This window comes from Piliocolobus tephrosceles, chromosome 10, assembly GCF_002776525.5.
Source record: "Piliocolobus tephrosceles isolate RC106 chromosome 10, ASM277652v3, whole genome shotgun sequence".
Classification (NCBI taxonomy): Eukaryota; Metazoa; Chordata; class Mammalia; order Primates; family Cercopithecidae; genus Piliocolobus; species Piliocolobus tephrosceles.
Genome location: NC_045443.1, coordinates 129551302 through 129569012, shown reverse-complemented (window position 1 = coordinate 129569012; position 17711 = coordinate 129551302). Strand labels below are relative to the sequence as shown.

The 17711-nt window shown below is 44.8% G+C and overlaps 1 protein-coding gene across 9 annotated transcripts in view; it reads right to left on the bottom strand.

Annotated features, from left to right (window-relative positions):
* The window catches only part of EP400 (E1A binding protein p400), a 133394-nt gene that overhangs the window by 63827 nt on the left and 51856 nt on the right, over positions 1-17711 (bottom strand). For all 9 annotated transcript variants that reach the window (XM_023196863.2, XM_023196866.2, XM_023196871.2 and 6 more), the window contains 7 exons: positions 9429-9536; positions 8310-8500; positions 7734-7911; positions 3062-3198; positions 1526-1695; positions 1040-1214; positions 792-928 (listed from right to left, as the gene is read on the bottom strand). In XM_023196863.2, coding sequence (XP_023052631.2) covers positions 792-928; positions 1040-1214; positions 1526-1695; positions 3062-3198; positions 7734-7911; positions 8310-8500; positions 9429-9536 — 1096 coding nt within the window. The remainder of the gene's footprint in view (positions 1-791; positions 929-1039; positions 1215-1525; positions 1696-3061; positions 3199-7733; positions 7912-8309; positions 8501-9428; positions 9537-17711) is intronic.

The following is a 17711-nucleotide window of genomic DNA, read 5'->3' as shown; positions in this document are numbered from 1 at the left end:
GGACCCGCAGCACTGCCTCACAGCCACACCCCCAGCACGGGGTGGGGACCCTGCAGCACTGCCTCACAGCCATACCCCCAGCAGAGACTGAGTTGTGATGACTAAGCACAGATAAATTTCAAATCCTCCAAAACTTGATTTCCAGGGTTTTTTGTGTTTCTTTCATCTAAACTCAGAAAACTGGGAAGCCAGACAGACCAAAACCATGCACATCTGATGACCTCAGAGGATCAAGGGGGGCCCCACACTGTGTTAACTCGAGGGGCACAGCTTCTGGCACCAGCGTGTCCCTGCCAGAGGCACAGCAGCCAGCCATCACATGGTGTGCGTTGCATGGCGCATTCCACCCCATGCAACACCCCGCTCATTGCGCCGCAGACAGCAGCGTGCCACCTCCTGTGGGCCACAGCCGACTCAAGTTCTGGGGCCTCCAGGCTGGCTGTGGGAAGGCGAACTGCTCAATCATCGTCTCTCCCAGATGAATGGAAACTAACATTCACAGAATTCTCTGGACAACACAGAGAGCAGCACCAGGACACCACCCTACACGTGGGCAGCTACGCAGGAGCGGGGCTTCTGAGACAGGAAGTACAGCAGGGCCCGCATGAGCCTGAAACAGCTGGAAACACCTGAAGCTGCAGAGTCTGCTGCCCCCAAGAGGGCACCTCGGCCTCCAGCTCCAGATGCCCAATCCTTACAGAAAGGAGCTTTCTGCTGAGGCCACAGAAAGGGCCTCTGTCCCTCACAGGCAGGGACAGCAAAGGGGGCACATGCCCAGAATCCACACTCACCCGGGCTGTAGGATAACGTCCTCGTATAAGGCTTTTTGTCGGTTAGAAAGGCGACACTTCAAAACATGCTCATATTTCTTTGTCAGTTGCTTTTCCACATCTCTCTTGGTTCTCCTCAAAATAAATGGCTGTGTCACCTGAAAATAAAAAACTGTTTACTGTTTTCTTTCCAAAAATGCTGCTGTAACACGTTTACAATGAGGCATACACGTTCAATCACTGAGCTGAAATGGCAGAGCCCAACCTACCCTGTGTAACCTTATGACCACCTTATGGTAGTAATCCTGGCTCTCCTCACTGGGGGCCCGCAGAGGGGAGCTCAGGTAGGGTCTGGAGATCCCCGGGACCAGGAAGTGCACCATGGTCCAGAGCTCCAGGAAGGTATTGTGCAGCGGCGAGTCGATCAGAAGCAGGCGCTGTTGGCTGCAAACAGGACAAGAGACAACACTGGAATTCTACAGCCACGGGGCTGGATGCAGCAGCGTCTTCTCTGACAATGTGTGAGAAAAGGGGCAGTTATTTGACACTGTGAATGTCAACGTGTGCATGACTGAAAAGGGGGGCTGCATTGACCCAGCTCTGGGGCTTTCTGGCCCACATGCTGGGATGAAGATGAAAAGCAATTCTCTAGCTCAAAGTCCATTTTTTGTGTCTGCAATTACGCAGATTTCTTCAAGAGAACCTTTTACATCAACAGCAAAGAACACTCAATGACAAGCACATAACACACAGACCTCTGCAGGGTGAAAACCGCTTCCCAGTGCCTCTCGGTCATGCCTTTCACACGCTGCATCTCATCAATGACCAGACACTTCCAGCGCACTCGTGTGAAGGCGGTGAAGCCCCGGAAGAACTGCGTGTAGGACGTGATGCAGACGTGGAAGCTGTTGGGTTCGGCCCACTCCTGCAGCATAGAGAGGATGGCTCAGTGCCTTCGCACTCCACTGTCTTCCAAAACCACCTTGAGGACACACGCTTCCCAAAGCTCTCCACCCAGTGACTCCGTTCCCACCTATAATTCTACTCGCTTTTTTAAATAACTTGCTATTACCGCACAGAAAATGGCTGTGTGTATGTTTTTATCTCTTCCTCTAGGGGTCTAAAGCAGTTTCGTTGACAAATTAAGAAGCTATTCTGCAGGCGCTGACAATTACCATTTGGAAAATACTGAGATTATAGCAGAGGATCCTGAAGCAGGGCGAGCTCTTCTACTATCTAATCAAAACAAGGGGAAGTGTGCTCAGAAAAATAAGAGATGTCAACATCTGTATTGCAACTGACTGCATTATACGCTTTCTCAAAACAAACTAAAAGCCAGACACGGTACTATGGCTTGAATGTGTTCCCTCCAAAATTCATGTTGAAATCTAACGCCCATGGTGGTAGTATTAAGAAGTGGACACTTCCCTGCTCTCAAGGATGAACTTGTGCCGTATGAAAGGGCTGGAGGGAACCAGCTTGGAGCCTTTTGCCCTTCCATCCCTTCCGCCATGTGCCCTTCAAAACATGCAGCAGCAAGGATGTATCTGGGAGGCGGAAACCAGCCCCTCACTAGACACTAAATCTGCTGGCATCTGGATCATGGACTTCACAGCCTCCAGAACTGTGAGAAACAAATGTCTATACTTAGAAATTACCCAGTCTGTGATATTTTGTAATAACACCAAAAACAAACTAAAATAGTAAAAAAGAAAATACTACTGAAAGCTCACTTTTTCAGTGAACACTACTCAACACAATGTCGTCTAATGGTCCAAAATGTTCTACTCAATGGAAAACTGTGATGAATCTACCTTTAGTGACCTAGTACTAGAAACTATAGGGCAGAGAAAAATTTTTAGTAAGTTAAAATTTGTTCCAGAAATGTTATCTATTAGGCATGTTGTGCAAATGTTTCTATGGGTTTTAAATTCAGATCTGGCGGCACCCAGCTTCTCCTCTGTGCCTGTGGAAGTCAGCAGGGCCTCCAGGGAAAAGTGCCGCACTGCCCCAGAGAAGACCATTTCCGGGGGAAACTGTCCCACTTTCTGGGCAATGACACTGAGCTCTGTGCACACCTGGGCCTGCGAGTGTGGGGCCTTCTCGCAGGAAATGGCCAGGCCGAGGCGGTATTGTCTATGCTTTCAAGGGGAACAACATAAAGTTTTGTTAACTCATGAATGAGTGATTTTTAATAATCACATTAGTAAGTATGTCTTCACATTTTTTAATGTGTCTTTTATAAAAATTAAGATGGCTTTCTGTTTAGCTTTATGTTTAAAAAAAAATACCTGTCTCTTTGCTTTGAGTTCTCTGTGGCTGCCAATATATGAGAGGATTTTGAGCCCGGGACACCAACGTTTCAATTCAAGCTCCCACTTGAGTATGTTACAACTTCTCACAACAACAAGATGGGGGCCCCAATTACCTACAAAGGAAAAAACAGAATTTTCCACGTCAAAGTATCTGTCGTGTCCAGGCACCTAGAGAGATGCTTCCTCAGTATGAGTACGTGTGACAGGAACCACCACACGACTGAGGCAGACTTGGGGGAAACAAGTGCATTCGTCTGGAGCCAGCACACTGCCCAGAGGCTGCTCCTTGGCCCCCAGGGTGCTGCTGCACAAGCAACAGGCCTGGCTCAGAGGAGACCTCAGTAGACACACACTGAATGAGCGGCCCGAAGAACACCCTGGTGTTCATTCAAACCACCGTGAGCTCCTCCAAGAGTCCGGAGGAACGAGCAACACTCAGAAAGCAGACTCACAGATGAAGAGAGCCCCAGACCCTGCTCAAGTCCTTCCCACAAGCCAGGCGACCATGCAGCAGGCGTCTAAATTGTGTTTTGTCAGCCAAGGGCTTGTGCCCATCACTGCTTCCCAAGCTTTAGTTAGGGCACATCCAAACCATCCTAAAATACATTGTTTCAAATTTCCTTCTTCAGAAAACTATGATTTTTTTTTTAAGATGGAGTTTTGCTCTTGTCACCCAGGCTGGAGTCCAACGGCACAATCTCGGCTCACTGCAACCTCTGCCTCCCAGGTTCAGGTGATTCTCCTACCTCAGCCTCCTGTGTAACTGGGATTAGAAGCGCACGCCACCATGCCCAGCTAATTTTCGTATTTTTAGTAGAGATGGGGTGTCACCATGTTGGCCAGGCTGGTCTCAAACTCCTGACCTCAGGTGACCCGCCTGCCTTGCCCTCCCCAAGTGCTGGGATTAGAGGCAAGAGCCACTGAGCCTGGCGAGAAAACTAAGGTTTTTAAAGATTATTAGAGGAATACATACGAATTTCAACTTCTGTGCTATAAATGAAACATAAACCAAGTTACAAGACAGACTTAGTAGACTTTAAACAAGTATTTACAACACATCCATCTACAGCCATTACTGCTAATATGCAAAGCATTCCTGCTGATCCTGGAAAAGAACCACCCAATAGAAAAATAAACAAAGGATATGAACAGAAATGTCACAAAGAAAAAAATATAACAGGACAATAAAGTCTTTAAAAGACACAACTGGCTGGGCGTGGAGGCTCACGCCTGTAATCACAGCACTTCTGGAGGCTGAGGCAGGCAGATCACGAGGTCAGGAATTCAAGACCAGCCTGACCAATATGGTGAAACCCCGTCTCTACTAAAAATACAAAAATTAGCTGTGCATGGTGGTGTGCGCCTGTAATCCCAGATACTCAGGAGGCTGAGGCAGGAGAATCGCTTGAACCTGGGAGGCGGAGGTTGCAGTGAGCTGAGATCATGCCACTGCAATTCATCCAGCCTGGGCAACAAAGCAAAACTCCACCTCAAAAAAAAAAAAAAACAGACACAACCCAAGGAGTAAGTAAACACAAATCAAATCCAGATGGTATTTTAACCCCCAGTGAAAAACAAGATTTAAAAACAAAGAAGAAAAGAAAAGCTGGCTAGGCACAGTGGCTCACAGCTGTAATCTCTGTAATCCCAGCACTTTGGGAAGCCAAGACAGGAGGATCTTTTGAGGCCAGGAGTTCGAGACCAGCCTGGGTAACACAGTAAGACCTCACCTCCTCAAAAAAAAAAAAAAAATTAGCCGGGCACGGTGGCTCACACCTGTAATCCCAACACTTTGGGAGGCTGAGGCGGGTGGATCATGAGGTCAGGAGATCGAGACCATCCTGGCTAACACGGTGAAACCCCGTCTCTACTAAAAATACAAAAAAAACTAGCCGGGCGAGGTGGCGGGTGCCTGTAGTCCCAGCTACTCGGGAGGCTGAGGCAGGAGAATGGCGTAACCCGGAAGGAGGAGCTTGCAGTGAGCTGAGATCGCGCCACCGCACTCCAGCCTGGGCGACAGAGGGAGACTCCATCTCAAAAAAAAATTTTTAAAAATTAAAAAAAAAAAATTAGCCAGGTATGGTGGCATACACCTGTATTCCCAGCTACTTGGGAAGCTGAGGCAGGAGGATCAATCACTTGAGCCCAGGAGGCTGAGGCTTCAGTGAGCCAGGATCACACCACTGCTCTCCAGCCTGGGCAGACACCTGTACCAGCACCTGCACTGATGCAGACCACACACTAAGGCAAAGCCACATCAGCTCCAGTGCTTGCTAGGCCTCTATCGTGGTTGACCCCAATCTTTCTATACTCATCCCCCACCGTCCCCTAACACCCTCCTGCCCTCACACTGGCCTCGGTGCTGTTCCTGGATGTCAGCTGCACTTGCAGCCCCCACCCCCAGTGCCCCATCTCCCTGATATCTTGCTCCAGCTGGCCAGGATCCTGTCACTATGCTGGGTCATCAGTCCGTTTCAAGGTTCATCTGTACCAGTGTAGGGTTCCTGAAAGCAGGGCTGCACCCTCAGGACCTAGAAAAGTGCCTGGGGTCTGTGACAGCCATCACGTAAGGAGCAGATGAATGAATGCTGAATGATTCACTCATCTGTTCAACTGACAAAACACAATCCCCTAGTTTTAGAAGCACAGGCTACTTTCAGGCTGGGCATAATGGCTCATGCCAGTAATCCCACCACTTTGGGCAGCCAAGGCAGGCAGATTGCTTGAGCCCAGGAGTTCAAGACCAACCTGGCAACAAGGCAAAACCCTCTCTCTATCAAAAACACAAAAATCAGCCAGTTGTTTGTTCGGTCACAGTGATCTCCTAAGGAGGGCTCAGGGGGGAGGATGACTTGCGTCTGGGAAGTCAGGGCTGCAGTGAGCCCTGATCATGCCACTCCAATCCAGCCTGGGCAACAGTGCCTTAAAAAAAAAAAAAAAAAAAAAAGAGCCAGGCATGGTGGCTCCTGCCTGTAATCCCAGCACTCCGGGAGGCTGAGGTGGGTGGATCACTTGAGCTCAGGAGTTCCAGACCAGCCTGGGCAACATGATGAAACCATCTCTACCAAAAATTTTTAAAAAAGTAGCCGGGCATGGTGGCAAGTGCTTGTAGTCCCAGCTACTTGGGAGGCTGAGGCAGGAGAATCACTTGAACCCGGGAGGCGGAGGTTGCGGTGAGCTGAGATCACTCCATTACACTCCAGCCTGGGCAACGAGAGTGAAACTCTATCTCAAAAAAAAAAAAAAAAAAAAAAAAAAAAACAGAACCCTCTCCGGAGGTGAAGGGACCCTCAGCCCTGCCTCTCTCTCCTTAAACTACTTGGACTGAGACCTCCACTGCAAGTCCACTGTGTTCCATTTCTTTTCACACAGCCTTCAGAGCACCCATGGGGTCATCACTTCCCTAAGCTGACCCTCCTAATTTAAACATGTCCAACTTTTTTTTTTTTTCTTTTTTTTTTTGAGACCGAGTCTCGCTCTGTCGCCTAGGCTGGAGTGCAGTGGCCGGATCTCAGCTCACTGCAAGCTCCACCTCCCGGGTTCACACCATTCTCCTGCCTCAGCCTCCCGAGTAGCTGGGACTACAGGCGCCCGCCACCTCGCCCGGCTAGTTTTTTGTATTTTTTAGTAGAGACGGGGTTCCACCGTGTTAGCCGGGATGGTCTCGATCTCCTGACCTTGTGATCCGCCCGTCTCGGCCTCCCAAAGTGCTGGGATTACAGGCTTGAGCCACCGCACCAGCCCATCTTTACTTTCAAAGCTCAAATGTGAAGACGAGGCCATGTCCCCTCCCTCTTCTCTGCAGGAATAGCAAAGCCTGCTTTAAGTCTGGAACATACAGTGGGAACCATATTCCAAGATATTTACTGAACACTTCTCTTACAAGAGCAAGAACAGTGAAACCTTGTCCTGTGTTAGAGACACAAATCACACCTTCTTCTGCAGCTAGGCACAGAGCAGGAGACTAAGGTGGGCACCTGACCTAAAAGCCAAGAGAGGAAAGGGAGTGAACAGGGAGCTGACTCTAAAGACTGGAAAGGAGGCCAGAGGGCCTACACAAGCTGTGTGCCAGTCAGAAGTGTCAAGAGGGTGAAGAACCAGGTGGGGCTGCCATGCAGAGGCTGAGCCCACACAGGGTACCCAGGCCCGTTCCCTAAGGAACCCAAGCAGTGGATCGGAAACGCTGCCCCACTGACAGGTGAAATCCAGCAAGAGGGACAAGGGGAGGCGTGCACACAGTAACACAAAAAGGATACAGTGAGCCAGGATGGGTGCCACAAACCACCCCACACAGCTGAGAGCCCAACAGCGGGGTTCATGCCAGTCTAGAAGCAGCAAGGGAAGTGGACCACCTGCTCTGCTGCCCACACACTGCACGGTGACCTGACCCTGGAGTCACAAGGTTCAGTCATAGCCTGATGAGTCTGCATTGTATTAGATTTTCACTAATAGTTACTGGATGTTAACTGCGAACTAGTTTTTTATTCATTCATACAATGAATACTTCTGAGCCTCAATTTGCTCAGGTCAAAGGACAGAAGCAAAGAAGTAGATAAGATGGCCAAGTCCCCACACTCCCATCAAACACACTGGCCTACGGGTAAGTCTTAGCAAATAGGTATTGTTCAGAAAACTAGCAAACTCTTACCTTCGTTACAAGCTAGGTGGGCAAAAAAAGCAATGATCTGCACTGTTTTACCCAGTCCAGCTTCATCTGCCAATATGCCATTGAGATTCTTCCTGTAGAGCTTGGCCAGCCAGTCCAGGCCAATCTTCTGATAATCTCTGAGAGCCCCGTACAATAGAGGCGGAGCATTAAACTTGACCTGCAGCGATGAACAGATCAAAGAGTGGCTGCTGGTCAAAACAATTACCCAAACTTTTTCTAAAAACTGAAACCAACAGTCACACCATAAACCGATTAGAAAGCCACAAAAATGATCTACAGAAAACAGGAAGAGGAAGAATTGCTTCTTTTGGAGACCAAGTCTCAATATGTCACCCAAGCTGGTCTTCAACACCTGAACATCTGGGCTGAAGCAATCCTCCTGCCTCATCCTCCTGAGTAGCTGGGACTACAGGCACATGAAGAATTGCTTTTTCTGACAACTCTGCAGTTGGGATAGAGCACTTCACTGGGAAGAGGAAAAACTTTTCTCATGACTAAGCTATGTGCTCTGTCTCTCAAAGGCCCATCCCACACTTGAAAAGCTCAGCGCCTCACCGAGGTTGTGACCCGAGCACTGCCCTTGGGCAGGATGGCTTCAGCCACCGCAGTGACGTCCGCAATGTCCTTGGCATTTGGCTTCCCGACATTCATCCTCTCGGCAGCTTTGAACTGATCCATGATGAAAAGTGAGTCAATGAGAACCAAGTCCTTGCGACTCTCCCGGTCGCCTGGACAGTCATCCGCATCTGTAACGACAATAAAACAGAGAAGTGGGGGCTGCTGAGAGGGCTTTATACATCTAAACCTTTTTTAAAAACAGGAAAAAGTTCATAGAATCCAACTACTTCAAATACAGAATTAGGCAATAACTTTTTATTTGTAATCCAAAATATCTAACAATGCTATCTGGATAAATGGGTGAGAACTCTTATGAAACTATCAAACCAAGGACCATTCCGGAAAGCCCTCCAAGAGTATAATTTGCCCCAAATAGTCTGGTATTTTGGAAAATGTCTCCATAGCAATCAGGAGCTGGTATCACAGAGAGATACACGTAGGTGTTTCAGGGTTTAGGGATCTCCCCTCTATCACCAAGAAACAAAAAAGCAGAATGCTTTCCCAAATGTGGGAAACCGGGAGGAGACCACACCCACCACTCCTTCCTCTGGTCCTGCTAGCAGTGTGGGGTCGGGAAAGGCCTGATCTTCCCAGGGCTCCTGTGGGCCCCTCCCCAACTTGTATGCAGGAGTCTAACCGTCCCAAGAACTGGAAAGAGAGCAGGAAAGGCAGACCTTTTCTGGTATGCTCTGTGCATCTGTTTAGAAAGTCTAATAAGTAAAATAAACTACCCAAAACTGATGTGTTAAACAAACACAGCACAGCCTGAATAAACATGCTATCTAGGTCCATAAAACAATGATGTTTATAAATCTAGAGAAAAATATTTTACACCCTTCACAACATGATCAAGTGTCCCAATAGTTGTGCCAGGTTAATAAAAGCACAGAATGTAACAAAATTCTATTCAACATAAAGATACTTATTAAATATTTCTAATTTTTTATTTTATCAAACTAAAAGAAATTTTCTAAATCTTATTTTAAGTCTTTGTCTGTAAGTACTGCGGCTTCTGCTTTTAACCCTGAATTCTTCCAAAGGCTAGTAGTAGCGCACCTTCCTCTCCGCTCGTGTCCTCCCCATCAGGCTTCGGCCGGGGCCACTGAGAACTCGGCAGGAAGGCGCCTTCGTACAGCTTCATCAGGTCCAGGAGGGGCAGCTCAGCTGCAGAGGGTTGTGGGCAGAAGGGCTGTTACTTTATAACAACTGTCATTTGAATTGGGAAGGAGCAGCAGCCAGGAGAACCACAGTAAGAAGGGCAAGGGGTTTCCTCTCACATGTATTCCTTTTTCCGGCTTTAGATCACTCCTTGGAAAAAGATTACATTGTCTAAAAGCACACTTGTTTTTTCTAAAAACTAAAATGGTTGCCCATTACTGATAAAAGGTGTAAACTATTTTGTTGGGGCATGCAAGGGGAATGATGAGAAATTACTCAGTAGGCGCAACACACGTTTGGGTCACGACATACCAGAGACCCAGACTTCACCACTACACAGTACAGCCAGGGGACAGCACTGAACTTGCACCCCTGAAATTTATGCAAATTTAAAAATGTATAAAATATTTTCTCTATAAAGATGAGAATCTTCGAAAGAAACTCAACCATATTCACAAAAGATTTAAAATACCTGAAATAATCTAAACGAACAGTAACAGTATAGACGAATAAATTAAAATGTAAAAAATGAACACCACTGATAGGAAATAACTGATGAAGATGATATATAAAAATATAAAACATCAAAGTAAAAAATAAAAAGCAAAAATGTTAAAAAGTATGATAAAACATAGTTAGGCTTTTTTAAAAAAACACTCACCCTAATTGCTTTAAAAAAATACCACACATTAAATTCCCAATCACAATGGGCAAAGGATATGAAGCTGTTACATACACAAAAGTATAAAGGGCAATGAAATACTTTTTCATTGATCGTCCCTGGAAATCAGTGCACAATTTGTTTAGTATCGAATTATCAACCATCTTAAAATCGTAACACTGGGAAACTGTTATGAATTAGGTACTCTCACTTGCTGCTGACAATGGCATAAACTGGCTGGATTTTTCTGGAAATCAACACGGAAAGCTGAAGGGCTGTGGAATCCAATGCCCTCAACCCCATCGTTTACCCCTTTAGTGAGTCTATCCAGAGGAATGACAGAAATGTGAACCCAGATTTCTGTTCAAAGAATGTTCACACAGTGGTAGATCTAACAGGGGAAAAGACTTTAGTTGGGCTGTGTACTCGTGATATGTGAGCTTGTCTGCATCTATATTTTATGTCAAATAAAGACTGCTGAGTCAAAACAACAAATGCCCAGGACCACGCTGAAGGCACTGCCCACTTGGGACTAGCAAAACACCCTGTGAATTCATGTGCTCAGGATGTTAAACCTGCGCCGCACTGGCTTGATGGACACAGATGTAATGGAGCCCAGTGAAAGTAAGTGCTGGCTATGGGATCCAGGTGGCGTGTCCACGGTGTTCCTAACAAGGTTCTTCACCTTTCCTGACTGTCTGATGCTTCCAGAGCAAAATGCTGGGCTGCACCACCACAGCATATGACGCTATATATAAGTAGGAAAAACAAGCCAAACGACAGGAAACTTCCAATAACAAGAGAATTCTGTAAGGTATCTCAGAACAAACAATACACAGAAATCAGCCTCCACATAGATAAATGAGTTAGAAAATACAATAGAAGGAAAAAAACCCATTTAGACAGAAAATTAAATACAGTCGTCCCTCAGAATCCTTGAGGAGTTGGTTCCAAGGACCCTCTCGGATACCACAATTCAAGGATGCTCAAGTCCCTTATATAAAGTAACGTATATTTGCATGTAACCTACACACATCCTCTCATATATTTTAAATCATCTCTAGGTTACTTATAATACCTAATACAATGTGAATGCTATGTAAATAGTTGTTACACTTTTTTTGTATCTTTTTTGTAATTGTTGTGCTGTTATTTTGGCTTATTTGGTTTGGGGGTTTTTCTGGTTGGCTGTTTGGTTTGTTTTTGTTTGATTGTTTTTTTACAGATGGGATCTTACTGTGTTGCCCAGGCTGAACTTGAACTCCTGGGCTCAAGTGACCATCCTGCCTCAATCTCCCAAGTAGCCAGGATTACAGGTGTGAGCCACCACACCCAGCTGTATTATTATTTTTTACTGTTTTGCTTTGTTTTTGGTAAATATTTTCTATCTGTAGTTGATCAAATTCACGGATCTGAAACCCATGGATATGAAGAGCTAAATATACTTAGAATTAAACTTTCAAAAATGCACCACATCTCTGTGAAGAAAGCTCTAACAAGCTCCTGAAGACCATGAAAAAAGCCTTGACCCAACGAGAGGCTCTGTTCCTGGATTCAGCTCGACACCATAAAGACAACAGGATGCCCAAGAACCCACCTCCTGCAGTTTACTCCTGGCCTCTCCGACACTGACCCGGCCTGACCGATGTGACCACCATCTGGGAGAATGACAGCATGTGACTTCCAAGACTCATTTATAAAAGATACTACAGTGTCTATCCTGCTCCCACATGGATACTTGCTCTGAGACACCAACCCCAGGTCAGGAGGACACAAAACCTGCCCTCAGCATGCAACAGAGCCCATCAGCTGACAGAATGAACCAGCCTGGAATGGCATCCTCCAGCCTGCCACATTAAGCCTTCTGAAAACCATCTTCACAGGAGACCTATGCCACAACCACCCAGCAAGGCTGCTCCCAAACTCTGCCCCAGAGAGAGTATACAGTATACAGCGCTGATTTAACAGGTAATCTAGTAAGTCAAGAACGCACATCATGATCAGATAGCCATCGCAACAAGAACACAGAAAGCTAACAGAGAAGAGGAAATGAAGTAACTAAATACTTGACTGACGCTTTAACCAGAAAGAGATGACTAAAGAACAGGTGAGAAAATACAAAATAAAATTTTAAATTATGATAGATCTAGGCCCAATTATTAATAGAACAGGCTTAAATTTAATACAAATGTACTAAACACTCCAATTTAGAGACACAGGGATGTCAGAATAAACTGGAGGGCAGAGAAGACCAACTACATGCTGTTTACAAGAGGCATGCTTTATAAAAGAACACAGATTAGAAGTTAACAGAAACTCCCTCTAGAGGAAACTCCCTCAAGTGTCAGGCCTAAAATAACTGCCACAATAAAGTTCCAATAAATTGTCAAAAATCACAAAGTACACTAGGAAATAATGTACCATCAGCAGAAACCAGGATTCATAAACGACAGCAGAATCAGACCTGCAAAAACGTCACCCATGCAATTATCAGGCAAAGATTATAAAATTTTATATGAAGAAATAAAAGAGAAGACTGAAAGTGTGAATACACAGCAAGAAATAATTTTAAAATTCCATGTAGGTTTTCTAAAAAACCATTGGGAATGTCTTAAAACAAACTGGTAACTGGAATTTAACACTTTATCAATGGGTTAACAAAAGACTAGGAAGAGCTTAAAAGAGAATTCATCAAATAGAAAACAGATGTGGTAACATTATCTAGAACCAACTAAAAATGAAGTAACAGGATAACAATTCTAAATCTATATATGCACATACTAACATAGCCTCAATATACATAAAATGAAAACTTGACAGAAACTTAAGGAGAAATAGGTACTCATTATCATAATGGAAAATGTTAACATACTTTTCTCAGTAACTGATAGAGCAAGAAGACAAAAATCAGTAAGGATAAGACGAACTGGATAATGCAATCAACAAGTTCTACCTGGTGGACTCAGAGAGAAAACGGTACCAAAACCTGATGGATTCATGCTGTTTTAAAGATGTGTGGAATGTTTATAAACTGGTCCATTCAAAACCCACCTCAACAAAATCCAGATCAGTGAGAATCCCATAAATCCACTGTCTGATCAAAATGCAATTAATGTAGAATAATAGTAAAAATATATATTGAAAACCCTGTATTGTTTGGAAATTAAGAAACATCCTTCTAAATAACTCACGAGTCAATAAAAAATACATATAGGGGAAATCAGAAAATATTTAAAACTGAATAATAAACATGATATTCAGCTAAAGCAGTATTACAGAAAAATTCAGACCCTTAAATGTTTCTATTAATGACCTAATGGAAATTAGTAAGTTAGTCATTCAAGTTAAAAACTCAGAAAAAGATGTTTTTAAAAAAGAAATACTAAGAGCAGAAACAAAACAGAAAACAATACACAGGCGTCAGGTTAAAAAAAAAAAAGAAAACTGACAAACTTTTGACAAGACCATCAAGAAAACAGAGAGGCTTAAATACACAGTATTAGGGAAAAGAAGGGACATATGTACAAACGTAGCCAAGATCGGAAACACCGTAAGGAGAAGTTACTGACAATGTATGCCAATAAATTTTAAAATTTAGATGAAATAAAGAAATTCTTAGAAAATGTGACTATTGAAATTGACATGAAGAAAAGAAAAAGTCATATTCCTCAATTTAATGTGCGAGGGCCAGGCGCAGTGGCTCACACCTGTAACCCCAGCACTTTGGGAGGCTCAGGTGGACGGATCACCTGAGGTGAGGAGTTGGAGACCAGCCTGGGCAACATGGCAAAACCCTGTCTCTACTAAAAATATTAAAAAACAGCCAGGCGTGGTGACGGGTGCGCCTATAATCCCAGCTACTGAAGAGGCTGAGGCAGGAGAATCGCTTGAACCCAAGAGGCAGAGGTTGCAGTGAGCTGAGATCACGCCACTGCACTCCAGCCTAGGCGACAAAGTAAGACTGTCAAAACAAACAAACAAAGCATGCAATACCCATCTACAACAGAAACACTGAAGAGTAGATACGAACTTCATTAATCTTATAAAAATATTTACAAAAACCCTATACACCATGTCCATTCTGGAAACACTAAAGGTATCATCATAGCCATCCTGAGAGCAGCAGTGAAGAGCACGCCACAGGACACGCCAGGCCGAGGCTTCCACACACTGTAGATCCTCAGAACAACCCTGGTCATCCCCTCTACAATGGAGAAAAACACCACGGAGAGCTTAGACAACCTGACCACGGCCATGGGGTCAGGAGGCAACAAACACTAGGTTTGAACCATGCAATTATGACTCAACAGTCTAACACTCTGCCTTTCTACCGAAAGTGTTCAAAGCAAGAAAAAGCCAAAGTTGTCCACCACTAGCATGAACTCAACACTTTACTGAAAGTCCTACCAAGCACAAAATGGCAAGAAAAGATAGTATAAAAGGAACAAGGATTATAAAGGAAAAACTCTTTCTTCAGAGAAGTATACAAAGACTTTGCATACAAGACTGTACGCCAAGAATTAATGAACAGAGTTCAGAGAAGTTGGCTGGGCGCAGTGGCTCAAGCCTGTAATCCCAGCACTTTGGGCGGCCGAGGCGGGCGGATCACAAGGTCAGGAGATCGAGACCATCCTGGCTAACACGGTGAAACCCCGTCTCTACTAAAAAATACCAAAAAAAACTAGCCGGGCGAGGTGGCGGGTACCTGTAGTCCCAGCTACTTGGGAGGCTGAGGCAGGAGAATGGCGTAAACCCGGGAGGCGGAGCTTGCAGTGAGCTGAGATCCGGCCACTGCACTCCAGCCCGGGCGACAGAGCGAGACTCCGCCTCAAAAAAAAAAAAAAAAGAAAAGTTGCTGAGTATAAGAGAAACAAAATCGACTGCACTGACACATACCAGCAATACATTTAAAATATAATTTTAGAAAATACACCACTTGGCACAACTTTTAAAAATATATAGTTAGAATTAAATCTAACAAAAGAGACATAATCATCAAATTTCATGGAAAGCTATTTAGGAAGACCTAGGTGAAGGGAGAACTATATTTTGACCCTAGACTGGAAAGGCTGAACTTCATAAAGACGGCAATTCTCACAAAGCATCCACTAGTGCAATTAAATTCTAATCAAAATTCCCAATAGGTTTTTCTGTGAAGCTTGATGAGCTGCTTCTAGCATGGATCTGAAACAGTCGCCAAACAGACAAGATCCTCCCAACGCAGAGCAAGGCAGAGAACTTACCTGACCAGACATCGAGAACTATTATAAAGCTACAGTAAGAAAGACAGTGTGGCATCAGTACAGACTGGCACAAATTTTCCAATAAAAGAATAAAGATCCAGGAATAGCCATGCATAAAAGGAAACTTGTTTTATGTCTGAGCTGGCATTGAAGATCAGTGAGGAAAAGATCGGCTTTTCAATATGACTTTCCAAATATACATTTGGGGGAAAAAAGGGAAACTGCGCTCACTTCACAATGTAAGAGTAAAGCAGAAAAATTCTAGATGATATATCCTTGTGAACAAGACTGACAAATTCAACTACAGTAAGTCCTCACTAAACATCATCAATAGGTTGGTTCTTGGAAACTGTAACTTTGAGCAAAATGACGTATAGCTGATCGGTGGACAACCTAGGTTGGAACTGTGAGGGTCCTCTATCCACAGCAGGACCAACCCCTCTCCCTCCCCCTCACCCACTCCCTTCTTAGCCTACGCAACGTGAAGATGACGAGGATGAAGACCTTTATAATCACCCACTTTCACTTCATAGTAAATGTATTTTCTCTTCCTTATTTTTTTTTTTGAGGCGGAGTCTCGCTCTGTCGCCCAGGCTGGAGTGCTGTGGCCGGATCTCGGCTCACTACAAGCTCCGCCTCCCGGGTTCACGCCATTCTCCTGCCTCAGCCTCCCGAGTAGCTGGGACTACAGGCGCCCGCCACCTCGCCCAGCTAGTTTTTTGTATTTTTTAGTAGAGACGGGGTTTCACCGTGTTAGCCAGGATGGTCTCGATCTCCTGACCTCGTGATCCGCCCGTCTCGACCTCCCAAAGTGCTGGGATTACAGGCTTGAGCCACCGTGCCCGGCCTCTTCCTTATTTTTTAACAACATTTTCTTTTCTCTAGTTTATTTTGTTGTAAGAATACAGTACATAACATTAAATACACATAACATACAAAATAGGCCAGGCACAATGGGTCACACCTGTAAACCCAGCACTTTGTGAAGCCAAGATTGGAGGCTCACTTGAGCCCAGGAGTTTGGGACTAGCCTGAGCAACACGGTGAAATCCCGTATCTACAAAAACCACAAAAATCAGCTGGGCATGGTAGCGCGCACCTGCAGTCCCAGCTACTCAGGAGCCTGAGGTGGAAGGATCATCTGAGTCCAAGTCAAGGCTGCAGTGAGCTGTGATCCGCCACTCACTCCAGCCTGGGTGTCAGAGTGAGACTCTGTCTCAAAAAAACAAAAAAGAAAAGAAAAAGAAAAAAAAACACATAAAATAAGTGTTCGTCGACTGTTTCATATTATTGATAAGGCTTCCAGTCAACAGTCGGTTGTTAGTACGTTTTGGAGGAGTCAACAGCTATATGCAAATTTTCAACAGTGCAGGTGGCAGGGGCGGGCAGGCTGGCACTCTTAATCCCCACATTGCTCAAGGGTCAACTGTATAACAAACCAATGTTTTTTCCTCATGGCTGTAATAAAACAACATTAATGTAACACCATTTCACTTCAAGTTGCAGTTTCCAGGAACTCACTGACAACATGAAATGAGGACTTTACGTATGCTGAAATTAAGAACACCTTTCATCAAAAGGTACTGCAAAGAGTGAAAAGACACACCACTAACTGGGAAAATATCACTGCAACACAGAACTGACCAAGAATTCATGTCCAGAATATATAAAGACCATCACCAACAAGTCAATAAGGAAAGAAAACACCAAACTGAGCCAAAATGAACAAAGGAAGAAACATGAAAAGATGCTTCACTTCATCAATCATCAGAGAAGTGCAACTTAAAACCACAAGGAGATACCACTTTTTATCCCCAGAGTGGCAGACGGTATCAAAGTTCCTGAGATGAGTTATAGCAATGAAAGAACAGCAATAAAATTAAATATATATAATTCATTTTTTAAAAAAGAGTTCCTTCCTGAGATGTGGAGATTGGCATACCCACTCTAAACAACAGTTACTCTCCTGCCCCTGATCACAGGCAAGCCACTCATGCACACGTGCCTGGGGAACAGGAGCATGCTTACAGCAAACACAGGGAACCAGGTGAATGGCCACCAACAGCACAAAACATAATCAGTGACATATTTACAAAAAAAATCCTGCCTGGCAATGACAATGAATGCACTGACAGCAACACATAACACTGTGGCTGAAACTCAGGACACACAGGCTGAGTGGAGAGAGCAAGCCCGTCAAGCTGTGGGGGGATTCGTTCGTATGGAGCTCTCACACATGCAAGACCAACTGTACACTCAGGGAGACACATGCAGGTG